Consider the following 16,250-nt stretch of genomic DNA (forward strand, 5'->3'; position numbering starts at 1 on the left):
AGTAAGTTGAGAAAAATTATTGTCTGTTCAATGTTTTTTATTTATAAAAAGAGAGATGCATTGTCCAGGCACTTGTGCAGTGCCATTTGTATGCCATCCCACTTAGGCACATGACTATTCCCATATGTCAATGTCACTTAGCCCCTGCCCCTCTGGAGGTCTGTGCACACCACTGATCTGAGATATTTTGGATTCATTTTTCTTGGCTTCATTTGGGAGGAAATTAAGATGCACGTCCACAATTTCCTCCAATTCTTATTTTGTGAATAGCAATGAGTTCAAAGGATTATGGGTGGTTAAAGGACACGAATTATCATAAAGGACACTTTGTCATCCCAAAGAGCCACAAAATCACTTTCACAGACTTTTACATTAACTGTTTCCTCCTGGTGGACTGACCTGCCCAACTCAATTTGAGCAGCTAAGTCCTTAGCCAAGAAACGACCAAAAGTTTTTATTGCTTCTATTGTCCTCATTTATAAGTTGCCTTGGATAAAAGCGTCTGCTAAAAGACTAAATGTAAATGCACTTGTGGCATCTTTTTTTGTTGCATTAAACCTGTGTAGATGTATCTAAATGCCACTTCTGTGACACCTCAGAATATGGATTTTGTTGTTATTGGCTTTATTCGATTGATATCAGCCCTGTGGTATACAGTGTTGGGGAGTAACTAGTTACATGTAATGGCGTTATGTAATTTAATTACAAAATAAATGTAACTGTAATCAGTTACAGTTACTAAGGAAAAAAATAGTAATTAAATTACAGTTACTTATGAAAATGTTAATGATTACAAAGGGGGTTACATTTGAATATTTACACACATCCGTATACAGATTTAATTGATTTCTTTCCCAAATTGCACTGACTGTTCTGAGACTGTATATGGCCCTATAATTTCTGCGATGCGGAAAACACAGTCTGGTTTGCAGAATCCAGTCTTAAAAACGGAATTCCTATAGCTTAACGCAGACGAAACATGTCACATTTTGGAGGAATAAATCAAAATTAGGTCAGTACACTTGAATCAAAACGCGATATGGACTAGTGTCTGTGAATATTAAGCCACAAAAAGACAATATATGAATCCTGCACGTTCTGCATGTCTATGAAAATCAGGCGTGGACTGGCCATTGGGGGAACCGGGACAATTCCAGGTGGCCTGGCAGCCGATTTGTCCCGCTATTATTATTGTATAATTGCCTGCCGAATGTACAAAAGTGATTATTTTCCGAATCCACCATTCGATAATTAAATTTCTAATAGATCATGAATCGGTTAGTCGTGACTGGCAATGCTTTGGCTGGTGTTTCATCTTTAAATATGCTATTAGTTTTGTCTTTGTTTACTTAGTAAAGCAGCATCAGCCCATTGCTCATCATCACTCAAAATACTGTATGAAGGATATCATTATCTATTGTAATGTTACAGTAGTAATTTAGCAGAAAAATAATCATATTTTATAATAGGTTTAGGGGGAGCTAGGGCAGTCAACAACACACCCTTAAGAAAATGAACATGATTTTACTATAAATCCAAAGACAATGGTTACTATTAAACCATGGTAACCACAAATTAAAAATTAACTTACAAATTAATTTATTTTAAAATAAATACAAATGGTAATCCATTTGCAAAAAAAAAAAAAAAAAAAACCCTGGTTACTGTACTTTTGCTATAATAAAAGCATGGTTAATTTTTGAAAGGGAAAAACATGACTCGTGTTCAGTATTAGGATTTTTATATAAAGATATTGTAGTGATGTACTGATTTTGACATGCATGGGCAATTTAGAAAAAGTATAGTTTTGTTAAATCAAGTCATGAGAGAGATAGATATCAGGGCAAAATAAATAGACCGAAAAGAAAAATGTAAGTGAAGGTGCAGTTCAGGAGAGAACTTTTAATTATTTTGCATGTATCCAACATAAAGATTTAAACCATTTTTATGTCAGGTCCATACAAAAAAATAGGGTTGTCCATGTTTCAGAATTTGTTTCAGAGTTTTGAGATTTCCTGTTCTGAAATGATTTCCCTGTCTGCCCCTCCTGGAAATTAATGGCGCAGACATGCTTCTTTTACTACACATAGGCCTACTGATGCTAGCAGTGTTTTCAGCCTGTGCCGCCTCAATATATGAGTACATGAACACAGGTCCAGGCCGTGGAATAGGAGACATAGGCTGTTGCCTAGTAGTGATGCGCGTCGGATTTTTTGCCAACCCGCGGGTCCCCTTTTATGAAAATATTTGGCCCGCCCCAGACCACCCGCAAATAAAGTAAAATTTCTTGACCCGCCCTGCCCCGACCGCGGGCTATGAGAAGACCCGCGCATCGGGGACATCATGCAAGTTACGTTGCTACATAGACCTTCGTATTGTAACGTTATCAAAGAACCTAATAAAATATGAAAATATTCCAAATATTTAATATCGGCTATAGGGAGTTGCACGCAACATACATGGATTTTTTTTATTTGGTTTTTAATGACCTGCCCCAATCCGCCCCGCAAATAAAGTGCCAATTTCATTACCTGCCCCAACCCGACCCGCAGGTTACCCACGGGGTCCACGGGTTATGAGACAACCTGCGCAATGCCTAGGGTGCAAAATGACTGCGGGGCGCTGCACGAAAGGTTTTTGTTTTTTTTCTCTCTCTTTTTTCTTCAGAAGTATGCCCTCTTATGACTATTGTGCACTTCACACCCAAATATTAATCAAAATAATTTCTGACGGTAAACATCATTTTAGTACTGACTGATCATCAAACTGATTAAAATAATGTTAGAATAAAATAAAATTGACTTCAACGAAAAATCATAAGATCATACATCATCATAACGCATGACGCAGGCAGTTAAAATAGTTTTGCCATTTATGTGCTCTTTAAGTATCATTTCTAAAAAAATAGTGGAAAAAAAAAAAATTTAGGGGCACAAGGCAGGCAGTGACACAAAGAAGAGGAGCAGAAAAAAATAGCACTATAGAGGTAAAAATAAATATCAATGTAGTGTTATATTAGTCATTGGTTTTTGTGTGTTTGTTTATTTTGTATTATGTTTTTTTATATTTTATTATATGGTTTTTTTGGTAGCGTGGAACATTTTTGGGGGAAGAATTTTCATAATGGGGAAGTCGTGGCCTAATGGTTAGAGAGTTTGTCTCCTAATCCAAAGGTGGTGGGTTCGAGTTTCGGTCCGGCAATACCACGACTGAGGTGCCCTCGAGCAAGGCACCGAACCCCCAACTGCTCACTTCTGTGTGTGTGCACTTTGGATGGGTTAAATGCAGAGCACTAATTCTGAGTATGGGTCACCATACTTGGCTGAATGTCACGTTACTCCCTTTTGCTTGAGTTAACTGCTTATTTAATTTTACTTTATTTTGTTTAACCCTTGTGCATTGTTCAAATTCACTACCCTTTCGTTATGTTCGGGATGAAAACATCCACTCAATTAAACTGCTGTAAAATTGTATCAGATAATTTTTTTTTTTTCAATTTTTTTTGCATAAATCTATTAATCAACCTCAGTCCTGATCAAAACTACCAAATGTTTAAAAAAAAATCCAAGATTTTAACTCTTTAATTACCAAGTTCATAAATGATGTCACTGATTTGGGGAAAAAAAAACACACAAAGTGACTTATTTTCAATATGAAAGTAATTGTTTTTTACCTTTTATCAGAGTCTTGTGCATGTCAAAGATTAGTAGTAACATTGGCTTTGATGCATTTTTAGTTTTTGTGCAGCATTAGATTTAATTTTTTTCTCCCTCATTTGTTGTTCGTGGCTGTTTTTGCCCCATTGACTTCCATTATAATGACATTTTTTGATTGCAAAGCCATGACACCATATAATCATGTATTCTTGATTGTTTGTGGTTTTCCCTTTTGGTAAGAGGTAAAATTTGTTATTTTTATAGTTAATCACTAGGTGGGACCATTAACCCTTTAGACAGGCATGTGCAAAAAAAGCTTAGTTTCTGACTTGTATATGAAGCTATATGGAGTATAACAGCATATTATATTGTGTGTGTGTGTATATGTGTGTGTGTGTGTGTGTGTGTGTGTGAGAGAGAGAGAGAGAGAGAGAGAGAGAGAGTGTGTGAGAGAGAGCTTTGCGCTCTTATCTTGATGTATTTGAGAAAATCAAAATGTACACCTCTCTCTCTCAGAACTACATGGAGTAAACAAAAGTGTAGTTATGCACCTGCTGCCTTTTAATGGTGGTGATAAGTATAGACTAAACAAAAGCAAAGTACGTGGATTTAAACACTTGCATGCCATCCTGCTGGTCATTTGATGGTGAGAAGAGCAGCAAGCAACACGAGAAAGGGCTTGACTTGTACCAAAGTTTTAGAAATGATTATGCAGCTTGACCTCTCCAGCGAGCTGCAGCTTATTTGAAGTTGGTATTGCATTTTGGTTCATAATACATTATGTTCATAAATCTGATGCAAAGTAGATTTTTTTTTTTTTACAGGATTTTAAGGTTTTAAACTGGCTTTACCATTAAGAAAAGACAAGCATTTCACACATAGGCCATCCGTACTTTTCACCATCAAAAGGCAGCAGGTGCATAAACACACTTCTTTTTTTTTTTTTTTGTTTACTCCATGTAGTTCTGAGAGCTGAGGTGCATATTTGGATTTTTTCAGATACATCAAGGTAAGTGCACAAAGGTCTCTCTCACACTCTCTTTTTATCTGTATATGTCTTTTTTTTGTGAAGACACACACACACACACACACACACACACACACAGGTGAAATGACAGTGGAACACACACACTATAATTTGTTGTTATACTCCATATAACTCCATATACAAGCCAGAAACTAAGCCTTTTTTTGCACAGGCCTATCTAAAGGGTTAAGGTCCCACCTAGTGATCAACTGTAAAAAATAACAAATTTTACCTCTTCCCAACAGGGAAAACCACCACCAATCAAGAATCTCACACACACACAAATACTATAATTTGCTGTTATACTCCATATAACTCCACATACAAGCCAGAAACTAAGCCTTTTTTTTGCACAGGCCTGTCTAAAGGGTTAATGGTCCCACCTAGTGATTAACTATAAAAATAACAAATTTTACCTCTTACCAAAAGGGAAAACCACAAACAATCAAGAATACATGATTATTTGGTGTCATGGCTTTGCAATCAAAAAAATGTCATTATAATGGAAGTCAATGGTGCAAAAACAGCCACGAACAACAAATGAGGGAGAAAAAAATTAAAATCTAATGCTGCACAAAAATTAACAATGCATCAAAGCCCAATGTTGTTACTAATCTTTGACATGCCCAAGACTGTGATAAAAGGTAAAAAAATATCCAGTCCACAATCACTTTTTATATTGAAAATATGTCATTTTGTGTGTTTTTTCCCCCCAAATCAGTGACATCATTTATGAACTTGGTAATTAAAGAGTTAAAATCTTGGATTTTTTTTTAAACATTTGGTAGTTTTGATCAGGACTGAGGTTGATTAATAGATTTATGCAAAAAAATTAGGAAAAAATATTTATCTAATACATTTTTACAGCAGTTTAATTTAGTGGATGTTTTCATCCACGAACATAACGAAAGGGTAGTGAATTTGCCCACAGTGTATTGTTAAGTTTTTGAAAATTTTCAAAGCATTTTCCCAAAATATGTGTCAAAATAAGATTTGTCATCAAAAATCATTCCATTAGCTGAAACACAGAGAAAGTTGTGGCCAAAATAAGACTCAACTTTACCCCCTAGTGGACGAAAACGTCTCCAACAACACATAAGGTTGAAAACATGTCATTAAAAAATGTCCCCCACCTGCAGCCCAAGACCAAAGAGGATAACCTGTGTCTATGCATCTCTCATCACTGTTCAGTAGCAGTGTCTCTACTAACTATGAATCTTTTAAGTTGAACTGCTTCAAGAACCTAGCAACTGAGAAAGGTCATGTAGTTTTTCAGCTGCTGAACTAATTTATTGATAAATTAGCTGGGCAGCTCTTTCAACAAGTTTCTGTGCGTGCCTCCATGTGTGTGCACGAGTGCGTGTCTGTACTGTGTGTGTATTTGCGAAAGAGAACGGGAGAAGGAAAGTGTGATTTCCGTACATATAAAGGTGGAAAACATAAATAATTAGTCATTTTTCATCCTATTGCTTGTTATATTTATTTGCTCAATATCTTTTGAGGTTTTGGTTCTTTTACTGTTGTAGAAAGCCGCCCATAGTATAACAAAAGTAGGTTACACTTTATTTTAAGTTGTCCAAGTTACAGTGTAAATATACATTTAAGTAATATTAATTCACTATATGTACTTATTATATAGGGTTAGGATTAGGGTTTGATTTAGGGTTACTTGCGTGTAATTAGGCCTATGCATGAATAATTGTTATTATAATAGTAAGTACATGTAACGTGTAACAAGGACACCTTAAAATAAAATGTTAGCCAAAAGTAATATTTATCGCTTAATTGTACTTGAAGCATATCTTCATGTCTCATTTTTCTTTTTATTTTAACTTATTTTAAAATAACGCAATTTTTACTTCACAACCCTCAGTCAATTCAGTTTTATTTTTTGGCCCTTTGTAGTAAAAAGCTTTGGCACCTCTGATTTAATATTCATTTATAATATTTTAAGTGTTTTTAAAAGGTTTGGTGATGTTTCACTTCTTTCATTTTCACTTCAATGTGCTTTTGAGCCTGTTCATCCTGCTGCAGTTTCCTGCAGGTCATGTGACTGATGCGACTCATCTGCATACAAGTATTTAAGACAACAGCATACTGTGCAGTGTTCTCAGACGGGAGATTGAAGAACACAAGACTAATCTGTTGTATGATATTAAGCATTTCATCTGCTTTCATTTGCTCTTTGGGATCCAAATTCACTTCAGGTTTGTCAGGTTTCACATTATTACATTTATTAAAAATAATTATACAATGTACAGCGCATGTAGAATATTATTGTTTATTGTTAGTTCATGTTAGGTTATTATGCATTAATCACTAATGTTAACATTTAGTAAAATGTTGATTATTAAAATTAACATTAATCAAACTTAATAAACGCTGGATTTTCAGTATTAGTTATTGTTGACTAATGTTGTACTTGAGGTTGCTGAGGTGTTGCTGTGCATATTATTTTAAGATGTTTACTTTTAAAAATGTAAAGATTTTAATAATTCTGATTGTTTGTGATCAGCCCTTTGTGAGCCCCTCAAACTGGGGAATTACCTGCTTCTCTGTAGCAATGCCTTCAGTTTCAGAGTGAATGGTTTCAGATTTTTAACTGTAAGGTTAGCTGAAATGGTAGTAGATTAATATTGTAAAATTTGCAACATATACCTTCACTTAATGTACTTGAGAAAATAATTTCAGAGTAGATCAGAATAATATCAAAAATGACAGTTTATTATTAGTCAGATAAACATGTTTTTTTTCCAAAAACAACTTTTCCTTAAGTACTCAGACCAAGATAAAACATCCTCCAGATGGAGGCAGGAACTAACGAATTTTGTAATCTGCATGAAAGACACTGGGAAAGTACAGACACTCTACAGTGAGCACTTCACTTCTTATGAGAATGAGACCATTGGACCAGTCACATTGAGTCATTTCAAAAGATACCAAACCTGACTTTGAATATCAAATGCATTCATGTAGAACATTATATTTTGCAATTGACCATTCTGAGTAAACTGGGTGAAGGAAATAATGAGTAAAGGGAAGTAAGTGGGACAAACGTGAAGGAAGCATAGGTGAGAAAGAAGCTTTCCTGTACAACCTGTTTGCACATTCTTCTCTTGTACATTTCTGCACATCTTAATATTTATAAAGTCTACTGCACATTTTTTATTTTTTTTAATAAGCATTTTATTTTATTTGCACTTTTCCCCATAACCATATTAATATATATTTTTTCTTGTGTTTGTATTCTTTAATAATTGCACTGTCCAAGAAGCGGACCTGACTTACATTTCATAACCATGTATGTGACAAATAAAAAATCTTGAGTCTCGATCTCTCTTTCCCTATCATCTTATGGTGAGATGTGGAAACAGATTTCTGAATGTTAATACACTGTGTTTCCATTGTCCATATCTCAGGACTTAGGTTCTTCCAGCCTTACAGAAGACCTAAGACATCATATCCTGACAAATTAAAATCAAACAACATGGGTAAGAAATTTAAACTATAATAAGATAACATCAATATCATATACATGCTAGTGAGTATATTTTATTTGTTTATAATGTGGTGACATTTAATAGTAAGAATTGTTATTCTGTTTCAGCGGCAGAGAAAGCAGCAGCAGAAGAACCAAGGGAAACTCTACTGTCACCACTGACATTAACAATTACAATTGTAACAGTTGTAGTAGTAGTTTATGCATATATTTCAGGAGTAGGTGAAGGAGTAGTCGGAGCAGCAGCTGGAGCAGCAGCTGGAATTGGCATTTTACACTCACTGTGGGAAGAAGAAGAAAGAACAGAACTACTAGCCGTTGCAGTAACAGGAGTAACAGGAGGCATAGCAGGATTAGCAGCAGCAATGTTGCGATCAATGGTAGCAGAACGTTCACTAACAGGAGCAGCAATAGTTGGAGCTAGCAGGAGCTGCAATAGTTGCAATAGCAAAAACACAATTACAATGCGCTATAAAAATAATAAAGCGTTTAAAAGATGCATTGAAACTGTTTGTAGGAGTGAGTCTAGTAGCAATAGCAGGGAGTCTAATAAAATGGGTAAAAGATCTAATAAAGTCTGCAGTATCCCAAGTAAAATCAGCAGCACAATGGATTATAGAAGCAGCAAAAAAAGCATTCAATGCATTAGCATCATTTGGAGCATCAGGATTAGCACTAACAGCAGCAGGAGTAGTAGCATCAATAGCATTAGCATCAGCAGCAGCATCAGGATTAGCAGCAGTAGGAACAGCAGTAGCAGGTCTAGCATCTGGATTATTTGGAGGATTATTGGGACTTGGGTTAGTACTTGCAGCAGGAGCAGCACTTTTTGGATCAGGCTGGAGAGGACAATCAAACCAGCAGCAGCAGACCCGAGGAGCAGATATGATGTTACCAATTGCTGCTTTTTTGCTTTTGCTTTTATTTTGTTTTCTTGTTACCTCCGTGGGTTTGTTTCGATGTTGCTGTTTGTTGATTCTCTTCCTGTTCCTGTGGTTTCTGCTGTGCTACCGCTCTGAAAATCACTGATCTTGTTCATTAAGAAGGCGACCAGTATGAAAGCCTCAAAAAGGTCTCAAAAACGAAGATGAAAGAGACTCTCAGGTCTTGTCTCCATGCAGGGACTTTTTTCAGCCTGCATTATTTTGACCTAGTTCTATTATTGTGAATTCAGTGTTCTTCTATTGTTGTAAGGTCATTGTTCTGCTACAAATATCACTTCTGTGTACTGCTGTGTGTACATTATATCCAACTTTACATACTAACATAAAAAGATATTTAAAAAGAAACGCCCTCTCAATTTCTACTACTTTTATCTGCAGAAAATTTCTTAACGTGTATATATTTGTTTTAACAGAAAGTTAAATAACTGAGACAAACTGAACAAGTTCCACAGCCATTCAGTGGTTACTATGCAAGAGAAGCATGGATGGATACTTTTGCACTTTTGAAATTTTTTTCCCTTTTTTTTCTTCCATTAGCACCAACACAAAACACAAGTGTGGGTATTGGGCTTGTGTTCTGTTTAATAGGTAAATTAAAGGTCTAAAAGTTTCATCACGAATTATAAAACAATTTGATTTCTGATGAGAATTTTAAAATTAAGAGATTAATCATTTTCATTGGCTTTCTACACACACATGCACAATTCTTTTTTTTTTTTTTTTGTGGGGACATTCCATAGACATAATGGTTTTTCTACTGTACAAACTGTATTTTCTATCCCCTCAACCTAACCCTAAACCTAAATCTACCTCTCACACAAAACGTTCTTCTATTTTTGATAGAACATATTTTCTATATGCTTTATAAGATTGTTTTCTCTTGGGGACAAATCACAAATGTCCCAAAAATGTCAAAATTTACTGGTATTACTATACTTGTGGGGACATTTGGTCCTCATAATGTAGGGAATCCCAGGTACGCACACACACGGTTGTTTGTATTTTTAAGTAGTCAAAAACAAAGCACAAATATATGTATGTTTAAAGGTAATTTTATAGATATATAATTCTTTTATTTAAGATCTGAATTTGAAAGACAAAAATACATGGTATGATTGAAACATATTTTGCACTACATCATAATGTTTTGCACAACAGGCATCACATGTGCAGTAAATGAAAGTTCAATTTAAATATTAAATAACTGATGACAAAAAAGTAAATATGTAAACACTAAGCTAGTAAGATATTTGTTTTTCTATTGCAACACTTCCGATTAAAGTGGTTTGGTAACAGTACAAAGAAAAAAGTCAATGAACAAAACTCATTTTCTTCCAGTTGTGGTGGGAAAACACAGTGCTCTTCAAACATCCTTGCAGTTATTCAGTTACTTGACTTTTGTTTTTAAAAAATGGTCCGTTGATTTCGTTTTTCCTGCATCATATCTGCTCACGCCATGCTGAACGTTTGGAAATAAGTCTAAATGAAAACTCCCAACCATCTGTTGTTTTAAACCTAAAAATGTTGAAGCACTGAAGATTCATTTGTGGGTATTTTAGGAAAGGGAGCATTCATGTGAACACACGCTTTAGTGGGCTTCTCTATTTTTAATTCCCATACAAACAGATTTTGATTTAGTAAGGCCCCTATGCTGGATTAAAATCAGACTAGACTTGACTAGACTAGATTAAATTAGCATCTGGGAGAGAAAGGGGGGTCGGCAGGTGACTCTGTGAATGACTTGAGCTCATAGGCAGCACCACTGTCCACTTCCATGGATTTACGGGAGAAAAGGAGCCGGATGTCCCGATGGAGGTAGATCTTTCCAGATTTGGAGCTCTGGAACCTAAGAGACAGATGGAAGAGAGAAAAAGGGCATACATTTAATAAGGCTCACTAATGCATACAAAACAACTAATCAGACATAATTTGCTAATGACAGTTTCCTTGTCTTCCTCAAGGGGAGGTCTGTTAAGCAAGTGTGGTTTGTACCAAAAGCACTTGACAGCATCACCTGACAGCAAACAATGAGCATTTAAGCCCTGTATTCCAGAATGAAAATCCTCAAGTGAGCACTCAAGGTGGTCAGCTTCACGCTATGGTACTGACCTCAGATGGACGAGGTAGCGGAGGGTTCGTCCTTGACTTGGCTTTTTGTTGTTCTGTCCATTGAACTCGCGTTTGACTGGGACTGAGAAGGTTCTCTGCCGCAGGAATGTCTGATGGCTGGCGGGCATTTCTCTCAGATCATACATCACCACAAACATCTTCACCACTGTCTTATTGGGGTTAAATAAGGTCTGGTACACAGAGACAGAAGACAAAACATCCGCTGAGCGTCAAAGCTACAGAAAACGGAAAACACGAGCACGAATCCAAACTCATTTACAGTTGCAGTCAGTGAGCATTTCATCAGAAACAGATGCTAATTATCTGAGTGGGTGGAAATCCATTAAAACCGCTATTAAAATATCAGTTTTATTTTACTATCGTCCGAAATCATTCATTAAAAACACCGCATTAGAGTGATTCGTTCATGACTAATGCAAATCGAAGACTTTAAAGGAAGCACAGGTTATGTTATAATGTCAATTACCATGAAAAAGCTTGCTTAATTTTTCTTTTTTGGGGGGGATTTACACAGCTATGAAAGGACAACACTGAAAAGGTTAGTAAGTGAATCGTTTTTCTTTATATTCTTCTGTTCACATAATGTAATTCCTACACATTCACCAGTAGAGGGCGCATCTGTAAACTATTTTAACGCTTGACATTTTCCTTTGTTCTCACAATGCAGTCTGCTTATTACACATACTTCTGAGTAGTTATTATTCATTCAAAAAGTGTGTCATGATCATGACACACAGTTTGTAAGCATTTAATTATGTGTTGTATAACATAAGTTGATGCTTACCACTTGAATGGTTCCTGAAGGAGGTACTCGATATCCCCTCTTACCGAGAGACTCCAAGTTTATGACACCCTAAAGAGAAGCAGGAGAGTTCAATCAAGATGAAGTATGAGCCTTTTAAATAACATAAAAATGTTAAAAATGTTATGTTTCTGTATTTACACAATTTTACTAACTAAAGAAAGGGGAGAAAACAATTATAGAAACTTCACAAATGTAACACCCATGACGAGTACACAAAATATCCAAGCAACTCAGCTTTGGTCATTACCATGTAGGGGGAAGGTGCGTTATCATCAGAGACGCTGTAGAATGACACGTCAACAGGTAAGGTCATGTGACTGGGGCAGAAAGTTCCGCTGGCGCCAACCTCTGCTGTGAAACCCTCGACCGTGCCCGATGGCTCCAAACGATAATTCAGAACACACTCCTACACACATGAACACAAAGAAACATCTATCTATCCATCCATCTATTAATCCAATTATGACTAAGTCTATGAACAAGTGTAGTTTTAACATTTAAACTTACTGACATTGGAAGTTTTATAAATTTTTGAGGCATATGGTAAATGTATGAGCAGGGCAAAAAACAAAACCATTAGACCAAATAAAGAAAGAGGGTGCTGACACAAAGGATTGTTCACTAATTGTGTGTGTGTGTGTTTGAGTGAAATTATTTGTTAATCTACCTCAAAGTTTCCCAAAAGGCTGAGGCTGGCGGGTGGAGCGCTTGCACTAAGGATCTGATGCTGAGACTCATCACAGTCTTGTGATCTTTTCAAAACCCTGCAAACACACACACAAAGTTTAGTCAGCCATTTTAGGTAGTCTGAGCTTTAGGGATAATTCTAGTGTATGTGTGCACAGCAGATGGCAGTGTATGTAGGTATAGCCTCAGTAAAGGAAATGGCACAGTGAAATATGGAACAATGGCACTACAGCAGGAAATAAAGTGGGGAAAGGAAGTCATACCTCTTATTGGCAGCCCATGGCACACCTCTGCAATGAATCAGAGATGTGTCTAAACGAAAATATCCTGTCTGGCTTTTTCTTTGAGGAACCTGAGGGGAGAAAGGAGGAAGCAGATGAACACATTTACATCTTTGTTTTGCAAGCTTGTGACCAATTGCACAATTGTACGTTATATAAATATCTACACTGATACAACATACTGTACCCAATTTACAATCGCATATACATTTCTTTCAATGTGTATGGACTCTTCATTTACTCTGTCTTATTTAGCCTCTTTATTTTTTAAATGTAATGTGTGTGTGTGTGTGTGTGTGTAACACTGTGGCTACTATAAAACCTATCAAGACAGAATACAGAAATCAAGAACAGATTTAAAAGCCACAAATATTCTCAAATATTTAGGGTCTAATAATGGGCATGCATTGATTTTTTTCCTATCCCTATCGCTTACCCTAATCATTAACTACCATTAAAATCCGTGGGAAAATGATAAAAGTTTTTTTTTAATTTCTTAATCAGATAAAAACTAAACTAATCTTAATGGAGAGGAATTTTGTACATAAAAAGCAGTAAATAGTACCTTTTTTTAGAGTGGTCATGTCTTGCAGAAAATGCTGATCAAGAGAGTTTAGTTGTTTGTAACATTTAATGAAAACCAATAGAAAGAGTGAGAATTACATTTGAGTAGATCTCTAGAGAACAAGAGCACTACTCATTTGGAGTAACAGCACCAAACTCCCACACAAAGAGAAGTGCCTGAGCCATACAAATCAGAACTCATTCTGTCATCGGTATGATTTGAAAACACTCATGACTTAATTTACTAAGAGTATTAATGGAAAGTATTAATAAAAAGTTGAAGTTATTATTGTAAGTCTATGGCCCATAAGACTTCATTAGCATGTCATCTAGGAGGCATATAAACTCTGTGGACAGCATTTGAGACAAACAAGAAGTGATTCAGATGTGAGAGTAGATGAGTCACAGACAAAGCCTCTGGGGTCCTTTCAGAAAGACGCTGTGCTATAATCTCTGTGTTGAAGAGAGACAGAGAGATCTATAGTCTTACCGGGCTGGAGAGGAGAGGTAGGCCTGTGCAGGGGTGGAAGGCTTTTGTTGCGGTTCCGTCTATGGAGTGGCGATTCTGTTTTTTCCAGTTACTGCATGACTTCAATGGGGAGGGTCTCTGTTAATACAAAGACAGAGAGGAGACATTCAGCAGGGAGTTTCAATTAAAGATTTTAAAACACAACAAGAAACAAATGTATTCCTATAAACCCACTTAACCTTAGTGCATTTGCACATAGAATGCATAAGAGAGAGACATATCAACTCACAGTGTGATTGCTCTGGGCAGGGGCAGGACTGGAGGTGTTGCAAGTAATTTCGGCTGGTGTGCTAGAGGGAGAAGCCCAGGGCTCCTGGTTCTCATCCTTCTCAGGGCAAGTGGACCCATTCCAAACATCCTTTTCTGCTCCTTTCGCACGGTTTGCCTCTTGGGTCTTGAAGGGCTGGAGGTATCCAGTTTGGGTCAGGCCATTCTCCTGAGGAGAGCTTCCATGGCTAGAGTTGCTATTCAAGGAGGTCCAGGATTCTCTACTGGCATACTGTTGCTTATTAGTTGCCGTTAAAGGCTGTGATTTTGTGACGCTGTGGTCTTCAAGTTTTAAACCGGCCACATTTTGTGGTCTAGGGGAACAGTCCCGCTTACTGGGATGAGAGTCAGGAGATCTGCAGCATTTTGTTGCTTGAGAAATATGAGGATCTGTGCTTGCCTCACCATTGGGTGCACTTGAAGACTTCTCATGGCTTGATGATACAAAGCCATTTGTCTGTGCTCCGTGATTAGTCTCAACCTGTTCGGTTTGAGAGGTCTTCAATTTACAGGTGCCATTCAGGAGACTGTAGGAATGTTGCAGTCGCTCCTGAATCAACCTCGAGATGTCCTGGACTGCATCTGCAATCAGAGAACCCTCAGCAGACTGGTCACTGAGTACCAGGCGCCTACAAGTCGAAGTTTTTGATTCGCGGTCGACTCTGTCCAGCCGTGTTCTGCTTCTAGGGCTCAAGGGGGTGTCAAAGAGAGAAGACCGGCTCCTCTCAGGGATTTCTGGACTGGTTCCATTGTGGTTTTGAGGCTGGGGGACTGGGAGGAAGGGCTCTTTGGATTTCTTCAAGCGTTCCTTATCCTGCGATGAGTTCCGGGTTGTTTTGTGTCCTGGCGGTTCTTGAGAAGTGAAGAGAGCATCAGGGAGATGGGGAGCTGTAGGGTCACATAAATTCAGTCGCTGAGCAATGCGAGCAATGACTTCCTGTCTCTCCTGAAGCAGGGAGCCAATGAGGGGGTTGGTTTCACCTGAGATGGAGCTGGGACTTGGGCTGGGGGTAACTAAAGGGTCAGTAATGGAAAGGGATTTAAAACTACGAATTGGTGACGCCACACTTGAGGTCTTCGGGCTTTCCGCCCCATCAGTACACAAGTTATATGCCTCTGTAGGGGGGGTGTCCACACCGCCATTCAGCTGAGAGTACAGCCACTTGACAGCTTTGCCTGGTGGGAGAGGGGACTCAGGGCGAGGGTGGCATTTACGGGTGTTAAGAGGGCTGTGGGGAGGTGGGGAAGGGCGTAGAGGCCTGGAGAAGAGTGGAGATCCTGGCAGACGGAGGGAACTGCGATTCTCTCCAGGATGGTTCCTACCTTCTCCACGCTCCAGGTTTCTCTTGCCCAAAAAAGCTATACCTGAGTGGATGCTACATTTGAGTATGGGGTATTTGGGCTGGCGAGGCAAAGACTGAACCCGCACTTTGAGAGCGACACTATGGGACACGTTCGGGACAGGGAAAGCATGTTCAGAGGGTGTTTGTGAGAAGTTCCATATCAGTTCTTCATCAGCTGCACTTATTCTGCAAAAAACAGCAAATGGGATTGTTAATAAATCCATTCTTATGTAAACTGTTGCACTGAATCGAATAATACAATGTATGTAAGGAATGACTTTCTGTCTGTCTTCCTTTCTCTCTTGACTCCCCTGACTTCCTATCTCTTCTGAAACATTCCTACAGTCTCCTGAAAGGCACATATAAAATCTTCTGCAAAGTTTTACACACATTATTTTTCTGCTTGCGTTTCACTAACAAATCCCATGGAATCACCAACATACACATTGCTGTGTTCCAAAACACACCTAGTGAGAATCCTACCTAAGATCCTACCAAAATGTAATGTAGCTTCACAT

The 16,250-nt window shown here is 37.6% G+C and overlaps 2 protein-coding genes across 3 annotated transcripts in view; one reads left to right on the plus strand and one right to left on the minus strand.

Moving 5' to 3' along the window:
- The first annotated feature begins 6,738 nt into the window (after positions 1 to 6,738).
- LOC109076525 lies at positions 6,739 to 9,471 on the plus strand. Of its 2 annotated transcripts, none has more exons than XM_042743720.1 (3): positions 6,739 to 6,890; positions 8,103 to 8,174; positions 8,291 to 9,471. In XM_042743720.1, exons 1-3 carry the CDS (start codon positions 6,740 to 6,742, stop codon positions 9,199 to 9,201), a joined length of 1,134 nt encoding a protein of 377 aa, XP_042599654.1. In that variant the 5' UTR covers position 6,739; the 3' UTR covers positions 9,202 to 9,471. The 2 variants fall into 2 exon arrangements, with proteins under 2 accessions (XP_042599654.1, XP_042599655.1); XM_042743721.1 differs by having other exon boundaries at positions 6,783 to 6,890; positions 8,110 to 8,174.
- Positions 9,472 to 10,163: 692 nt separating this feature from the next.
- LOC109076526 (protein FAM214A) overlaps positions 10,164 to 16,250 on the minus strand; it is a 28,342-nt gene continuing 22,255 nt past the window's right edge. The window contains exons 6-13 of the mRNA XM_042743718.1: positions 14,352 to 15,918; positions 14,084 to 14,200; positions 13,012 to 13,100; positions 12,729 to 12,825; positions 12,309 to 12,467; positions 12,041 to 12,109; positions 11,236 to 11,426; positions 10,164 to 10,972 (exon numbers count right to left, since the gene is read on the minus strand). Of these exons, the coding sequence (XP_042599652.1) occupies positions 10,819 to 10,972; positions 11,236 to 11,426; positions 12,041 to 12,109; positions 12,309 to 12,467; positions 12,729 to 12,825; positions 13,012 to 13,100; positions 14,084 to 14,200; positions 14,352 to 15,918 (2,443 nt within the window). The 3' untranslated portion in view covers positions 10,164 to 10,818. The remainder of the gene's footprint in view (positions 10,973 to 11,235; positions 11,427 to 12,040; positions 12,110 to 12,308; positions 12,468 to 12,728; positions 12,826 to 13,011; positions 13,101 to 14,083; positions 14,201 to 14,351; positions 15,919 to 16,250) is intronic.

Source organism: Cyprinus carpio, chromosome B18 (genome assembly GCF_018340385.1).
Source record: "Cyprinus carpio isolate SPL01 chromosome B18, ASM1834038v1, whole genome shotgun sequence".
Lineage (NCBI taxonomy): Eukaryota > Metazoa > Chordata > Actinopteri > Cypriniformes > Cyprinidae > Cyprinus > Cyprinus carpio.